The sequence below is a fragment of the Gekko japonicus genome, unplaced genomic scaffold, assembly GCF_001447785.1.
Source record: "Gekko japonicus isolate JY-2015 unplaced genomic scaffold, Gekko_japonicus_V1.1 scaffold2733, whole genome shotgun sequence".
In the NCBI taxonomy this organism is placed as follows: Eukaryota; Metazoa; Chordata; class Lepidosauria; order Squamata; family Gekkonidae; genus Gekko; species Gekko japonicus.
The window spans coordinates 135260-152668 of record NW_015174356.1 but is presented as its reverse complement, the minus strand read 5'-3'; the positions used below and the strand labels follow the sequence as shown (position 1 = coordinate 152668).

Here is a 17409-nt window from a genome sequence, read left to right as displayed (position 1 = left end):
CAGATCTGTCCTCACAGAGGAGGGAGAGCTTGTACCTGAATAAAACTTGGTCTTAAAGGTGCCACTGGACTGTTTTGGACCGGGGGGCCAGCGGGGTGGGGGGACTCTGCAGCTTATCTGGCTGCTTCTTGCTCTGACTGAGGGCTGCTGGGAGCAGAGGGTGGGGCTTGTTGCATGTGCCCACCCCCTGGGCTCTTTACTGCCGGAGCTCCGCTCCTGCAGGAAATGACCCCTGCCCTTAAAGCTTTACAAAGAGGGAAACACTTAATATTAGGAATGTCATGGAAATCTGGAACATTTAATTTCCAAAAGTAGATACTGTAGTCTCACTTATGCAGTTTCGCTTATTCCGAATCCAACTTTTGTCTGATTCTGATAGGGGAAATGTTATCGAGGACTAGATGCACAAGTATTTGAGCAGATGAACAGAGAAGTGGAAAGAAAAAGAAAGGATCCGCATTTTGGTAGGCATCCAGATGAACATCTGAACATGCATCTCACTGAAAGCAATACAGATCACCTGCTTTTGGATGTACATATTGTTGGAGTGAGCCACTCCGCATTTCTGGACCTTGGAGGGGGAGGGGGCGCTACATCGGTCTAAGTGTGTGTAACTATCTTTTTGAATGAGATGCCTCTCGGCTGCCCTCTGACCTTTCCTCTCTCTGTGTTCTTTGTTCTCCCCCATTCTCCTCATGGCTCTTCATGGAGTCACACTGTCTCTCCTGTAGGGACAACGCCCTCATCCTCCCACACATACGATGCCAGATGTAGATGTCCGTTTGTGATAGGGAAAGTCTTATTTAGATTAGGCTTCTCTCTCTCCTTTCGGCTGTAGCCTCAATGTGAACGGAATCTACTAGAATAAATGTAAGTTTTACTTTTGCAATATACTTCTTGGGAGATTTATTTTACCGCATGCAATATCACGCCTCTATGACTGGGCAAACTCTGCTATCTTAACCAAATATCCCAATACATATGACTTGACTTGAGACCTGGACTTCCAAAAAGCAAGGATATCGAACAGGTGTCATGGAGTTTCCACAGATGGGGTGGAAAAGCAAAATGAACAAATAAAAGGACAACTTTTTGCTTTATTAAAAATCTCCTTGTAAGGAAACCTGGATCTCTTGGATCATTTCAGACCTTACTAATAAAACTAAGCACAAGATTGCAAGAAAATATTTAGTTTAATAGTCTGGCTATCTGCCTTTCTACCATCTATGCAAATTCCTCTATTATGGCTGAGTTCAGACTCGCAATTTGAAGTGCTAGAGCAGTGATGGCGAACCTTTTAGAGACCGAGTGCCCAAACTGTGACCCAAAAACCACTTATTTATCGCAAAGTGCCAACACAGCAATTTAACCTGAATACTGTGGTTTTACTTTAGAAAAAAACAACTCATACATTAACTTAAGATGATCCAAACAAAGTAAGGAAAGCAATCCCAAATGCTTTCATTTACTTAAAATTATTTGGCAGAGAATTCGACACTTTAATGATGGTCTGGGCCTGGCTGGGGCGATGGCACGCGTGCCCACAGAGAGGGCTCTGAGTGCCACCTCTGGCACCCGTGCCATAGGTTTGCCACCACTGCTATAGTGTTTGCCAAATGGATTAAAATTACATAGGAATTTCAACGCTACCCACTCTGATAAAGTTTGTACACGAAACGAGACGCGATATGCATGGTCCGTTGTGGTGTTGATGCATTTGAATTGCTCCAAGTAAATTGGACATTGGAAAAGAACTCACAAGTCTGTGAAGAATTTTTCGGCATAATATATCACGGTTGTTTTGCTCCCTTTCCACCCACCTGGAGGCTGGCAACCCTAGCTCCACCCCCACTCCCCCAAATCTCCAAGAACTTCCCAACCTGGAGCTGGAGCTGGGAGCTATTCTGAGAGGGAGCTGAATGCGTGAGTTTTAGGCTGTGATCACACGGGCAGTTTGCCCCGGCACAGTCACTCCTCGTGCCTGTGTGAACCCGCCCCTTTAATCCGCTACTGAAACGCTCCTGAAACGTTTGGCTGCCGGGCCAAACTGCCAGTCTGAACTCGGCCTATATTGGATCATCTTGCCTAGCTCGATCAGAGAATCCAGTGAACAACCTGGGGTTTAAAAGCACCTTGAAGGTTCTTACAAGGAACCAACAGTTGTCTCTTACTTTACAGAAAACTATACCTCCTGTCTGGGCACATGAAATGACCCTTGAAACTGCAAACTGTCCCTAGATCTAGATGGGTAGGGAGCTAGCCCGGTTTTGTCAGATCTTGGAAGCTAATCAGGGTTGCCCTTGGCTAATACTTGGATGGGAGACCTCTAAGGAATACCAGGGCCAGGATGCAGAGGCAGGCAATAGCAAGCCACTTCTCTGAATGTCTCTGGCCTTGAAAACCCTACAGGGACACCGTACGTCAGCTGTGACTTGACGGCACTTTCCACCATCTTGAAGCTACCAAGGCTTATTCTTGCAGGAGGACAAGAGAAGAGAGAAAAGTTTTTTCAAGTTGTAAGCTGCCTCAAGCAGGACTCCAAAGAGGCGGCATAGAAATATTGTAAATGTGAGACGATAAAATAAATAAGATACGGGTTTGTGCTTACTGGTATAGTTTGCTGGTTAATGCATGCCTTACAGTAGCCATTTTTTGCAGAACTGGGTTAAGGGCTGCCCGATGTCAGAAGCAAATGTGGCGTGGTTTGTGGGTGGACTTGTCAGCATTTCAGTAAGAGCCAAAATACCTTTGATTAACAATTTAGCGGAGGATAGGAGAGGGCCCGCCCGGAAGGTCACAGTTCCCGAATCGTTCGGGCCCAGGTCCTTTAGGGTCAAAGTGTGAGTTTTCCCATCTTGCACAGAGATCTCGTTCACGGGGCTGCTCTGAAGGGGAGATCCGTCCAGCCACCACTGCACGTTCTTCACGCCGGAGCGCGAGAGCACACAGCTGAAAGTGGCCGATTCGCCCGCAAAGACGTCTGTGTTCGTTAAGCCAGAAACTATCTGCACTTCCTCTTCTGCGTAACAGAACAAGACAATGTGTACCGAGGGAGAAGAAAACGTGCAAGCATTTGTTCCCACAGACTTTGACAAAACTCAGTGGTCACCGCTTACGCCGCGGACTCCATTGGTATACGGGGAATCCACAAACCTAGCATTCAGGCCTTTCGCGCTAAAATAGAAGCGTACTCAAAAGCCAGATTTGACAACCAGTTTTTCATGGTGAAGGAGCTGCGGTGGCTCAAGTGGTTAAGACGCTGAACTGCAGGCTGTGGAAGGTCGGTAGTTCAGCAGTTCGAGACCCGGGTGCCGCATGACGGAGTGAGCTCCCGTCTCTAGTTCCAGCTCCTGCCAGCCTAGCAGTTCGAAAGCAAGAAATTGCAAGTAGATAAATAGGTACCACTTTGGTGGGAAGGTAACAGCGTTCCATGCGCCTTGGTGTTTAGGCATGCCGGCCACATGACCACGGAAATGTCTTTGGACAGCGCTGGCTCTTCGGCTTTGAAACGGAGATGAGCACCGCAACCCTAGAGTCGGATTCGACTGGCTTTCGAGCAAGGGAACCTTTACCTTTTACCTTTTCATGGTGAAATTGCTACAGGCTGACACCTCCTGCCGAAGTCGGAACAGCGAAGCAGTCTGGGGAATATTGCAATCTCACATCTAGGGCTACCAATTCCATTGTGGGAAATCCATTGAGATTGGGGACAATGCCCGGAGGTGGGCAGAGTAGGGGGAGGGAGCTCAATGGGGTTGCGATGCCACCCATTCCACCCTCCATTTCTTCGAGGGGAACCAATCTCTGTAGTCGGGAGATCACTTACAGCTCTGGGAAAACACCACCCCACTCCCCGCCTTGAGGTTGGACACTCCACCCATGTCTCAAAAAAAAAATCTTCTGATTCAAAGCTGAGATGTCACAAGCAATGCTTCCTCTAAGCTGTGGAGTCTCGTGAGCAAAAATTCTACTTTGTGAGCTCCAGGCATTAAAGTTGTGAATGAGAGATTTAGCTATTGCATAAATCAGTTTGCTCTAGAGCCCTCCTTCTTGAGCTAAGACAGAAATGTGTGAGCTGGAGGCTAAAAAACGGTGAGCTGGCTCACACTAACTCAGCTTAGAGGGAACACTGGTCACAAGCAATGCTCCCTCTAAGATGTGGAGTCCTGCGAGCGAAAATTCTACTTTGTGAGCTCCTGGAATTAAAGTGGTGAGTGAGCGATTTGGCTGTTGCATAAATTAATTTGCTCTGGAGCCATCCTTCCTAAGCTGAGAAAAAAATGTGTGAACCGGAGGCTAAATAACTGTGAGCTAGCTCACACTAACTCAGCTTAGAGGAACACTGCTCACAAGCCACAGTTTAGAAATGCATGAGAGCATTCAAAAGATCAAGAATCCATGTAAACACGCAAATTCAAGTTTTGAGGACTGCACCATGTAAACATATACTCAATATGTTGCTTTTTGCTCAGTTTGGAGCTACTCGTTCGTGTCTCAGCTCGGATTCATTCTGAGCATCTGTTAACAGAGATCTTTCCAGCAAGAACGGTTCTGCAGGCCCCTCAGCTCTCTGTCCATTCACACAGCACCCATTGATTTTACAAGGAAACTTGATCTGGAGCAGTTGTGTAAGAAACCTTCCATACAATATGCTGTCCCTTAATACTTGCAAGTTATCTTGTGATACATTCGGCTATGTACGAATGCCCTGACAATAAGGACTCCGACTGATGCGTAATTTTTTTTAATGCTGTGCCTTCACATAAACAAGCTATTCGAGCTTCTTTTCTCACCAACACTGAACATTTCCAAACAATCTCATTGAAGACAGTTTGTGAGTTCGTTTTCTTTTTAGGAAGAAGAGAGAGAAGAGATTGGATTCATATCCCGCCCTTCACTACCCGAAGGAGTCTCAGAGCGGCTTACAGACTCCTTTTCCTGCCCCTCCCCACAACAGACACCCTGTGAGGTAGGCAGGGCTGAGAGAGCTCTGACAGAAACTGCCCTTGAAGAAGAAGAAGAAGATTGGATTTCTACCCCGCCCTTCACTACCCAAAGGTAGTGTATGGAAGGTAGTCTCAGAGTGGCTTACAAACTCCTTTCCTTTCCCCTCCCCACAACAGACACCCTGTGAGGTAGGTGGGGCTGAGGAGAAGAAGAAGAGGAGATTGGATTTCTACTCCACCCTTCACTACCCAAAGGTGTCTCAAAGCAGTTTACAATCTTCTTCCCCTTCCCCTCCCCACAACAGACACCCTGTGAGGTAGGTGGGGCTGAGAGAGCTCCAAGAGAAACAGCTCTTTTTCAAGGACAGCTCTTAACAGAACTGTGGCATGCCCAAGGTCATCCGGCAGCTGCGAGTGGAGGAGTGTGGAATCAAACCCGGTTCTCCCAGATTAGAGTCTGCGCACTTAACCACTTAATCACTACACCAAACTTTAAGAGGTTGCATGTGGTAGATGTGATTCAGACACAGTAAACCATTTGTCACTCTATAGCAGGGGTCCCCAACGTGGTGCTTCAGTGCCCACCGACACCTTACCTGGCAGCCAAGTGTTTCCCGAAATTAGGTGCAGTCGGGTGAGAGTCTTGCTAGCATGACATCTGGCTGGAGATCTGATTAGCTGTGCAGATCAAAATAACGTTGCTTCTGCACCAGTTGGTGCCACAGTGTTGGCCTTATTCTCCCTCTCATTCCTCTTCCTCGGTGTGTTTTTTAAATAGCTCCTTTCCCCCCTTGCACTTGGACTTCCTCTGCGCTTATGCATGTGGCACTGCAGCCGCCATTTTGTGCGACAGCCATTTTGTGGGTGGTTGGCTCCACCTCCTGCAGCAGCCTCCATTGTGGGAAATCCATTGAGATTGGGGGGGGCCAATGCCCGGAGGTGGGCAGAGTTGGGGGTGGGAGCTCAGTGGGGTTGCGATGCCATCCATTCCACCCTCCGAAGCGGCCATTTCTTCGAGGGGAACCGATCTCTGTAGTCTGGAGTTCACTTATAGCTCTGGGAAAACTCCACCCCACTCCCCGCCTTGAGGTTGGCAACTCCACCCATGTCTCAAAAAAAATCTTCCGATTCAAAGCCGAGTTGTCACAAGCAATGCTTCCTCTAAGCTGTGGAGTCTCGTGAGCAAAAAATTCTACTTTGTGAGCTCCAGGCATTAAAGTGGTGAATGAGAGATTTGGCCACTGCATAAATCAGTTTGCTCTGGAGCCCTCCTTCCTGAGCTAAGACAGAAATGTGTGAACCGGAGGCTAAAAAATGGTGAGCTAGCTCACACTAACTCAGCTTAGAGGGAACACTGGTCACAAGCAATGATCCCTCTAAGATGTGGAGCCTTGTGAGCGAAAATTCTACTTTGTGAGCTCCTGGCATTAAAGTGGTGAGCGAGTGATTTGGCTGCTGCATAAGTTAATTTGCTTTGGAGCCTGAGCTGAGACAAAAATGTGTGAACCGGAGGCTAAAAAACTGTGAGCTAGCTCACACTAACTCAGCTTAGAGGGAACACTGCTCACAAGCCACAATTTAGAAATGCATGAGAGCATTCAAAAGATCAAGAATCCATGTAAACACGCAAATTCAAGTTTTGGGGACTGCACCATGTAAACACATACTCATAATATGTTGCGTTTTGCTCAGTTTCCCCGCCCTTGTTTTACTAAGATTGTCAGCTCTGTTTAGCTTTCACTGCTGCATTTCCTAGCATTTTTACATATAAGACTGTTGTTTTGCTGTGTCTTTTACTCTTCACGGGATGCCCGGACTTGCTTTTCTTTCTGGTCTCAGCATTTCTTTGTCTAAGATCTTCTAGAAGTAATGCCATCTCTGATGGCTCCTTCACTATATGTGGGAACCTTTTCCCAGTAACTCCTGGTGTTCTGCCATATTAATTGTCTTGACATTACTTTACCTTGACGTGATGGGCATATTTAGTTCATCTCTGGTTTTAGTGCAAACGCTCCACAGAGTTAAAGGAGACACTGTAATCAAGTTTTAACTGATGAGCACACACCAGTTCCCTGGTATTCTGATTGGAAGCTGGGCTACTCAGCATAGCCCCACAATATGACATTCCAGACCCTGGCCTTTATGCTTTATTCCTGACAATAACCTTGTCATTGAGGAATGCATTTATAATCCCTGACAAAGACAACCTGTTGTTATGCCTTTTTTGCTCTGCCTAGATTGCTGCACAAATGGCTCTGCAGACTACACAAGTTTTTTTTTTCCTTGTGGTGCATTCTGTCCATCCTTTCTTTAGCCACATCACACCTCTTTTTACTGCCTGCGTTACCATTGTGCAGTTTCATTCTGAGCATCTGTTAATAGAGATCTTTTCAGCAAGAACGGTTCTGCGGGCCCCTCAGCTCTCTGTCCATTCACACAGCACAGACTGATTTTACAACGAAACGTGATCTGGAGCAGTTGTGTAAGAAACCTTCCATACAACTAAGCTGTCCCTTGATACTTTCAAGTTATCTTGTGATACATTCGGCTATGTACGAATGCCCTGAACATAAGGACTCCGACTGAGGTGTGATTTTTTGAAATGCTGTGGCTTCACATAAACAAGCGATTCGAGCTTCTTTTCTCACCAGCACAGAACATTTATAAGCAATCTCGTTGAAGACAGTTTGTGAGTTCGTTTTCTTTTTAGGAAGAAGAGAAGAGATTGGATTCATATCCCGCCCTTCACTACCCAAAGGCGTCTCAGAGCGGCTGACAAGCTCCTTCCCCTTCCCCTCCCCACCACAGACACCCTGTGAGGTAGGTGGGGCTGAGAGAGCTCTGACAGAAACTGCTGTTTCAAGGACAACTCTGACAGTCACAGAACTATGGCATGCCTGAGGTCATCTGTCAGCTGTGAGTGGAGGAGTGGGGAATCAAACCCAGTTCTCCCAGATCAGAGTCCACGCACTTAACCACTTAATCCCTACACCAAACTTTAAGAGGTTGCATGTGGTGGATGTGATTCAGATACAGTAAACCATTTGTCACTCTATAGCAGGGGTCCCCAACGTGGTGCCTCAGGGCCCACCGACACCTTACCTGGCAGCCACGTGTTTCCAGAAATTAGGTGCAGTTGGGTGAGAGTCTTGCTAGCATGTCATCTGGCTGGAGATCTGATTAGCTGTGCAGATCAAAATAACGTCGCTTCTGCAGCAGTTGGTGCCACAGTGTTGGCCTTATTCTCCCTCTCGTTCCTCTTCCTCAGTGTCAGTGTGGTTTTTTTAAATCGCTCCTTCCCCCCCTTGCACTTGGACGTCCTCTGCGCGTATGCATGTGGCATTGCAGCCGCCATTTTTGTGCGACAGCCATTTTGCGGTTGCTTGGCTCCACCTCCTGCAGCAGCCATTTTGTGGTTGCTTGGCTCCACCTCCTGCAGCAGCCATTTTGTGGTTGCGCCCCCGCCCGGTGTCAGAATGCCAAAGGTGCCCACAAGCTCAAAAGGCTGGGGACCTCTACTCTATTGGGATTAGAAAACTAGTGCTTGATAATCCTTCCAAACTCTATGAATTTCACATTACCCTTTTAAAGCCGGTTTTGATCTGTCGTGGAGTAAACCGGTATAGGGCTGCCATTTCACATATGGCTTTCCCCTTCTGGTAAAGAGCTGGATCTGAAGCGGTTTGCCATTTCAGACTGCACCGCTTTTCCCCGCCATTTTTCGCCCGCGCGGGTGATCTCTGGCTTTTTTTTAAACGTTCGCTTTAGAGCGCTATAGCGCTATAACACAACACTCCAGGCATTCCAATGGGGTTGCTATAACGGAACTGGGAGAGGAAACTGAAGACTACTTGGAAGCAGTTGAGAGGTAAAACGCTTCAGCCGCGTTCCCTAAACGGGACAGAAGCGTTTGTGTGTGAAATTACAAATATATTCCAGTAGGGAACCGGTTCTAAAACGGTTCTGTCTGAAATGACAGACCAGAAACCGCTTGGGAACCGTTCCTCTTCCGGATTATATCCTCTGTCTGAAATTCCTCTATGTTTCTGCAATTCGTTAAAAGGAAAAGCCTAGTGGTCTTTCGTTAAAGAAGAACAGAGTCCTGCCCAATCACAAACTGGAACGGTTTTTTTCATGTGCCAGTTTAGGATCCTGGTTGATATTTGGCTTGTGTGCGTATTAAAAACATTCTGATGGCAGCATCTGCTGCTTTCACAGACCAGCACGTGCTAGTTCATGTTGATTAGTTCTTCACTCGGTGAGGTAACCTGCATTTGGGAATGAGCCCTGACCGATCAACGACCACCTAATATCACCTCAAACACAACGTTAGAAAAGGAAATAGGTTCATACGCTTGACCGAGAGATATCAACACCCGAGCAATTAAAGAACGAGAGAGCAAAATGGTGTGAACGGGAGTGCGAGCCAGCCCCAGAACTTTTCGAGGACAATTTTACGAGATTTCATCGTGAACCGTAGGAATGACATCTTGCACAGACTCACGGCAACAGATATGTCTTGACGCACAGGAGTTCATCTGGAGCCAGTGATTTCACAAGCGGCACACGTTATAAAATGCACCCGAAAGGAACCCGGTGAACATACCTTGCACATAGACTGCTCCCGTAGTTAGCTCATCTCCGGTGCTGCAAGTGTAGGGCCCGCAGTCCTCGGGCTCGACATCGTGAATGATCAGCTCGATGCTGGTGCCTTTCTGGCGCATCTCATACTTGGCACTCGGCTGGAGGACCAGGGCGCCTTTCCTCCACTCGACAGGAGCCCCAGACTGCGAGATCTCACAGTGCAAGATGGCTTGTCCACCTGTTTCCGATTCCACATTCTGCAACTCTTCTTTAAAGAGAACTGGCAGAACTAAGGGGAGGAGAGAGAATAGAAGAAGAAGAGATTGGATTTATATCCCACCCTTCACTACCCAAAGGTGTCTCAGAGCGGCTTACAAACTCTTTTCCCTTCCCCTCCCACAACAGACACCTTGTGAGGTAAAAGTAGAAGAAGAAGAGATTGGATTTATATCCCACCCTTCACTACCCAAAGGTGTCTCAGAGCAGCTTACAAACTCCTTCCCCTCCCCCTCCCCACAACAGACACCCCGTGAAGTAGGTGGGGCTCAGAGAGCTCTTGACAGAAACTGCTGTTTTTCAAGAACAGCTCTTATCAGAGCTAGGACTTGCCCAAGGCCATCCAGCTAGGTGCAAGTGGAGGAGTGGGGAATCAAACCCCGTTCTCCCAGATTAGAGTCCGCGCACTTAACCACTACACCAAATATGGGCGGCATCTATTAAATGGAGGCTTCTGACACACTAACCGGTTGGAAGAAGAGGAAGAAGAAGAGGAGGAGGAGATTGGATTTATACCCCGCCCTTCACTCAGAGCCTCAAAGCGGCTTACAAACTCCTTTCCCTTCCCCTCCCCACAACAGACACCCTGTGAGGCAGGTGAGGCTGAGAGAGCTCTTTCCAGAACTGTCCTTGAGAGAACAGCTCTGACAGAACTATGGCTTGCCCAAGGTCATCCAGCAGCTGCAAGTGGAGGAGTGGGGAATCAAACCCGGTTCTCCCAGATTAGAGTCTGCGCACTTAACCACTGCACCACACTGGAAAGGAAAGGGAATCACTACTGAACCAAAGCTGTGGCTTTACTTGATGACAGTTTTGGCTTCCATAGCTCTATGGGTTGCCGTCGGAGACCAAATGAAGACACATGAATCTGCCTTATACTGAATCCGACCGTTCGTCCATCAAAGTCAGTACTGTCTACTCAAACTGGCAGCAGCTCTCCAAGGTCTCCTGCGGAGGTCTTTTATCAACTCCTGCCTAGTCCTTTGTAACTGGAGATGCCGGGGATTGAACCTGGGACCTTCTGCCTGCCAAGCAGGTGCTCTGCCATTGAGCCACGGCCCCTCCCCCATCAAGGTAGCATCTGTTCCATGGCATTGCACAGGACGTGGTTTTATCCCCCGAGCTATTCAATCTCTGTGCAAAGTCCTTAGGAGAATTTATTCATAGTTTTGGAATTGGATGCCATCAGTATGCTGATGACACCCAGCTCTATCCAGTAACTGGCCCTAGCAGGCAGTCAAACTGCAGAATTCTGCTCCAGCTGCTGCTTCTGAATAGCCTACATGAAGGAGAAGGAGAAGAGATTGGATTTATACCCAGCTCTTCACTACCCTTTAACCTCTGAGATTGTAAATCTCAGAGTGGTTTACAATCTCCTTTCCCTTCCCCTCCCTACAACAAACACCCTGTGAGGTAGGTAGGGCTGAGAGAGCTCTCTTGAGAACTGCCCTCCAAGGACTCCGAGAGAGCTCGGAGAGAACTTGTGACTGACCCAAGTTCACACCAGCAGCTGCATGTAGAGGAGTGGGGACTCAAACCCGGTCCTCCCAGATTAGAGTCCGCGCTCTGCATGTGGATAGGGAAGCAATTTTATCTGGCCCCCCTGACAGCTCTATCTCATTTTAATCTCGGCATGGTAGAAGGTCTACTCAGAATTCCAGTAATAAAAAAGTGGCGGTTGAAAACTGTTAATCCCAGGTTCAGGAGAACGGGGTCTCTCACTAACGTTCTACCCTCTTTCTCTGAAATACCATAAGCAATTATTACCTCTCTGGAGACCTGATGTTAATCAAAACTGCAACCCCTTCCACCACCACCCACCGCACACTCCAGGAGAGCCACAGCGAGAAACTTGTGTGAATTATTTTTACCTTTGACTTGCAAGGTGGCAGTGGTCTGTTGGTCCCCTGAGTCACAGGTATAGTCCCCAGCATCCAGGGCTTCCACGTCGTAAATCAGAAGCTCCGCAAAGTTCTCTTCTTGCCTGATCTCGTACTTGTCACTGGACTGAAGGACCACTCTCCCTTTCTTCCACACCACTGGAGCCATGGGCTTGGTCAGCTCACAGCACAACGACACCGTACTCCCTGCCTCGACCTCCTTGTTTTGGAGACGGCGTCTGAAGAGCACGGGGAGGGCTGTACAAAGACGCGAGTACAAGAAAGTGCTTGTTTGCAAAAGGACAACCCAAAAGCAACTATAACCACATCAACACTATTCTGTCTTAATTTATGCTCTTAATAGAGGAGGAGGAGGAGGAGGAGATTGGATTTATATCCCGCCCTTCACTACCCGAAGGAGTCTCAGAGCAGTTTACAATCTCCTTTCCCTTCCCCTCCCCACAACAAACACCCTGTGAAGTAGGTGGGGCTGACAGGTACAAACTCTGGTGGGTGTTGACTTCTGACACACCTCCGGTGATGTCAGGGGGTGTGGCATATGCAAATAAGACATGCTAATAAGTTATGCTAATGAGCTCCTGTGCCTCTTTTCCTACGAAATGACCCCTGCTCACCTTTAACCTTGAGCCTGGCCGTGGTTGTCCTATCAGCCGTACTGCAGCTGTATTCTCCCGAGTCTTCGGGGACTATGTCGTGTATTGTCAAGGTGTGGGCATTTCCTTCTGCCTTGATTTCAAACTTCTGGCTAGGCTGGATGACAGAGGGACCTTTCTTCCAATCCACACGGGCGCCGGGCTTGGAAACCTCACAGCGGAAGATGACCGTGCCATTCTCTTCTTCTTCAGCATTCTCCAGCTGCTTTATGAAGATGACCGTTTCTACGAAATGACCCCTGATTGGATTTATACCCCACCCTTGCTCCTGCACTGTGCAGGGGGTTTGACTAGATGACCCATGAGGTCCCTTCCAACTCTATTCTACGATTCTATGATTCACTTGGAGTCTCAGAGCAGCTTAGAATCTCCTTCCCTTCCTCACCCCACAACAGACACCCTGTGAGTTAGGCGGGGCTGAGAGAGCTCTTTCCAGAACTGCTCTTGAGAGCACAGGTGCATGTGGAGGCGTGGGGAATCAAACCCAGTTCACGCAGATTAGAGTCCGCAGTCCTAATCACCACACCAAACTGGCTCTCTGAAAATCTTGTTGGCTTCTAAGGTGCTAGTAAAGGTTTGCCTTGCTCAAAAGCCAGTCGAATCCGACTCTAGGGTGCAGTGCTCATCACCATTTCCAAGCCAAAGAGCCAGCACTGTTTCCGTGGTCACGTGGCCGGCATGACTAGACACTGAGGCGCACGGAACGCACAGAACGCTGTTACCTTCCCACTGAAGCGGTCCCTATTTATCTACTTGCAACTTCTTGCTTTCGAACTGCTGGGTTGGCAGGAGCTGGGGCCAGAGATGGGAGCTCACTCCATCGTGCAGCACACTCGGGTCTCGAACTACCGACCTTCGGGTCTGCAGTTCAGTATCTTAACCACTGGGCCACCGCGGCCCCTTGTCTAAGGTGCTACTGGACCCAAATCTAGCTGTTCCCCTGCAGACCAACACGGCTGTCCTCTGAAATGGCTTCTGACGTCTCCCTTTTAATGCAGGGGTTCGTGCCAAGGAAAAACATTTGACTTTTGAGGACAGACTTATTTATTTCTTCAATTTATACCCTGCCCTCCCCACCGAGGCAGGGTCAGGGCAGCGTACATAAAAGTGCATATATAAATACAATTAAAATCATTCATATAAACAACCACAGTACCAAGTGCCACTTTATGTTATTACTAGAGAATCCAAGGACACGGTCTCACCTTCAGGGGTCATTTCCTGCGGGAGCGCACAGGAGCGAAGCTCCGGCAGTAAGGCACATGCAACAGGCCCCGCCCCCTGCTCCCAGCAGCCCTCAGTTGGGCCAGGAGGAGCAAGAAGCAGCCAGGTAAGTTGCAGAGGGGGGCCTCCTGCCTACCTTCAGGTACAAACGCTGGTGGGTGTTGCCTTCTGACACACCTCCGGTGATGTCAGGGGGTGTGGCATATGCAAATAAGACATGCTAATAAGTTATGCTAATGAGCTCCTGCGCCTCTTTTTCTACGAAATGACCCTTGCTCACCTTTAACCTTGAGCCTGGCCGTGGTTGTCCTATCAGCCGTACTGCAGCTGTATTCTCCCGAGTCTTCGGGGACTATGTCGTGTATTGTCAAGATGTGGGCATTTCCTTCTGCCTTGATTTCAAACTTCTGGCTAGGCTGGATGACAGAGAGACCTTTCTTCCATTCCACATGGGCGCCGGACTTGGAAACCTCACAGCGGAAGATGACTGTGCCATTCTCTTCTTCTTCAGTATTCTCCAGCTGCTTTATGAAGATGACCGGGGCAGCTGTAGAGAGGGAAATAGAAACTCTGCCTGTATTGACATTATCCAAGTGCCATTCAGTAACCAGTACATTAGTCGTAAGACTTTGCAGACACAAAAATTCCTGCCTTCAATTTTGTAGATAATTTTTTTTTCCTGTTAGGACAAGGGTGTCAGACGTAAGGCCCGGGGGCTGGAACTGGCACGTCCAAGGCCCTTATGCAACCCGCGAGCGACTGATGCAAGGGAGGGAGTGCTGGGGGGAGTGGGCGGAGCCTCTCAACTGTGGCTTCAGCATGGCAAGACAACCTCATCTGCAGCAGTCAAGCATCTGCCCAGTGGGGCCTTGCAGCGCGGATACACCAACTCGGAGCTTACCGGCCGCTGTCCTTTATACAGTTTCTATCTCCGGTACCGGGCATTACATTTTATGGCACACCTGGCCCGGCCTGACAAAGTGACATGTATGTCAGATCCGGCCCTCGTAACAAATGAGTCCGACAACCCTGTGTTAGGATATACTCAAAAATTGTGGATCTCTCCCTTCCTCGAAGGTCTAATTAGAAGTAGATTTCTGCTACAAACATCTTATGCCGCACTTCCGCCTCTTTACAAATCTCTGAAATCCAAAACGTTAATGTCTGCTCCTTTATACCTAGCTAATATTTCCAACCCAAATCATAGATGGGCCTTTTCCAGAGCCAGATTTGACACTTTTCCATCTGCAGTTCTTTCCGGAAGATTTCAACATATCCCCAGACATTTGAGATTTTGCTCATGCCCTTCCGAGTCAATAGAGACCCTCCCCCCATATCAAAAATTCCTGCCTTCAATTTTGTAGATACATTTTTTTTTCTGTTAGGACAAGGGTGTCAGACGTAAAGCCCGGGGGCTGGAACTGGCGCATCCAAGGCCCTTATGCAACTGGAGGACAAATCCACGGTTATTTCAAGGAATGTTGCTAAATTTCTTTTTTATTGCCATTATAAAGCATAAGCACCTCCTTAATACTGCTTGAGATGTTTTTTCTCTGTAATGCCTTACGACAATCTGGAGACTGTTTTTGATTCTGTATGCTGTTTGATGGGTCTTTGACCGTAATAAACTGATTGATTAATTGAAGTAGATTTCCATTGAGTATGAGTATCTGTTTTCCCATTTCGTTGCAGGAACCTACTTGACCACTATGGTCATCTTTGGAGGCCCTGCCTTGGGTGCCCCCCACGTTCTGAGGTCAGGCAGGTGGTAACCCAGGAGAAGACCTGCTTGGTCATGACATCAAAGCTCTGAGACTCTCTCCCCAAGGAGAGTCTTCTTTGTCCCCCCCTCTGTGGCCATCTTCAGCCAGAGGGTGAAGACTTTGTTTTGTTTGGCCTTCCCTCCCTGATCCCTCCTTCCTGGCCAATGTTTTAATTGCTGCTTTTATGTCTGTTTTAATTGCTGATTTTTGTCTGTTTTAATTGCTGTTTTTATGTTTTTTCTGTATTTTAACTCTATTTTTAATTTGCCCAGCGCTGCACTGCTGCCTCTCCAGCCTGCCAATTTGAGTTTTCCCCTGCAGTCCCCTCGCAGCCCGGGGGGGGGGGGTTGATTGCAACGGTTTTAAAATGTGATTTTTATGGTGGATGTTTACATTGTCGGCCACCTTGATGGCTCTTGTAAGGGCAGAACAGCAAGATACACCAACTTGGAGCTTACTGGCAGCTGTCCTTTATACAGTTTCTATCTCCGGTACCGGGCATTACATTTTATGGCACACCTGGCCCGGCCTGACAAAGTGACAGGTATAATGAGTCTGACAGCCCTGTGTTAGGATAGACTCAAAAAATTGTGGATCTCTCCCTTCCTCAAAGGTCTAATTAGAAGTCTACAGGATTTCCATTGAGTACGAGTATCTGTTTTTCCATTTCGTGGCAGGAACCTACTTGACCACTACGGTCATCTTTGGAGGCCCTGCCCTGTGTACCAGCTCTCCCTCCTCTGTGAGGACAGATCTGCACGTCCCCCCCCCCAATACTTAGCAATCCAAAACAGTCCAGTGGAGCCTGAGTGGTGGGTGCTGCCTTCTGACACACTTCCAGTGATGTCAGGGGGGGTGGCCTATGCAAATAAGTTATGCTAATGAGTTATGCTAATAAGCTCCTGCACCTCTTTTTCTACAAAATGACCCCTGGCTGTACCCCATGCAAAAATGCCTCCCCCACCCCCAAAACAGAACCCGTATTTTGCACGCAAAATGAGTGCAAACTGGGCCAATCCGCTTGGACATTTTCCTCACAAAACGGATCTCCATTCTTCTGCATTTGTATTCATTCATGGCTTTCTTTCATTTCCACAGAGATATATTCAGTCCGAGGAGCAAAAACAAAGTTTGCTCCCTCGTGTGGAGCAGGGGAATTCCCAGAAACAGGGAAGTCTGATGCTGCGCCGCAAGAGAGGACAAACTTTGTTTTCGCATCTCAGACTGCAACAGAAAACTCCACGGAAACGAGTGAAAGAGGTGGAGGAATACAAATGCAGGAGCGGGGAGACCTGTTTATGCGGAAAACATCTGAGTTGTGCTTCGTATGAATAGTTTCTTCTGACTGATGTATTCAGAACTTGGTAGAATTCAAAAGATTTCAACAAGAGCCAAGATAGCGGAAGACAAGAATAAAGATGACCCCTAACTGGTGGGCATATCTTGTCTCACTTACGCTGCACAGTCAGCCGGGCCTCAGACGAATGTTGACCCACTCTGAAAATGACCACTCCGGTGTCTTCCAGTGTCACCTTCCGGAGGGTTAAAGTGTGAAGCTTCCCTTGAACCCCAATTTCGTTCATTTCGTTGGACTGGAGCGGCACAGTCCCCAGGCTCCACTGCACATCCTTGGCCTTCTCCCGAGAGACTCTGCACTGAAATACGGCATCTTCGCTTTCAAACAAGGTGATGTCTTTCAAGGCTTCCACTACGGTGGCTGGTGGCTCTGAAGGGAAATTCAAGAACGTTTTTTTCAGAGACTTCTTGTTGGTACATAAAAACAACAACACAGCACACGCGTGTCATTCCCCCCCCCCCTAAGTTTTTTATTCAAAGCGAAGTCACATCTGCATCAAATCCAATAAGCATAAACAGTAATACATTCAACCCTATTTCAACGACGTGTAAACAAATACCCTTACGACGTTTCGATATATCCATATATCAAAATTAACTTTCCCTGACTGAGCCCTTAGGCTCTTTGTTTTGTTCCCAAGTATCCTACCACTAATATGTGAGTGTCTTATAGTACCAATAAAATATAAGTAAAAGCTTGTGGAAA

At 47.9% G+C, this 17409-nt stretch overlaps 1 protein-coding gene across 1 annotated transcript in view; it reads right to left on the bottom strand.

Moving 5' to 3' along the window:
* Window positions 1-17409, bottom strand: part of OBSCN (obscurin, cytoskeletal calmodulin and titin-interacting RhoGEF) — a gene marked incomplete at both ends in the record, with an annotated part of 222594 nt that overhangs the window by 70729 nt on the left and 134456 nt on the right. Inside the window, 6 exons of the mRNA XM_015424328.1 lie at window positions 2747-3019; window positions 9553-9819; window positions 11678-11944; window positions 12322-12585; window positions 13865-14131; window positions 16804-17073. Of these exons, the coding sequence (XP_015279814.1) occupies window positions 2747-3019; window positions 9553-9819; window positions 11678-11944; window positions 12322-12585; window positions 13865-14131; window positions 16804-17073 (1608 nt within the window). The remainder of the gene's footprint in view (window positions 1-2746; window positions 3020-9552; window positions 9820-11677; window positions 11945-12321; window positions 12586-13864; window positions 14132-16803; window positions 17074-17409) is intronic.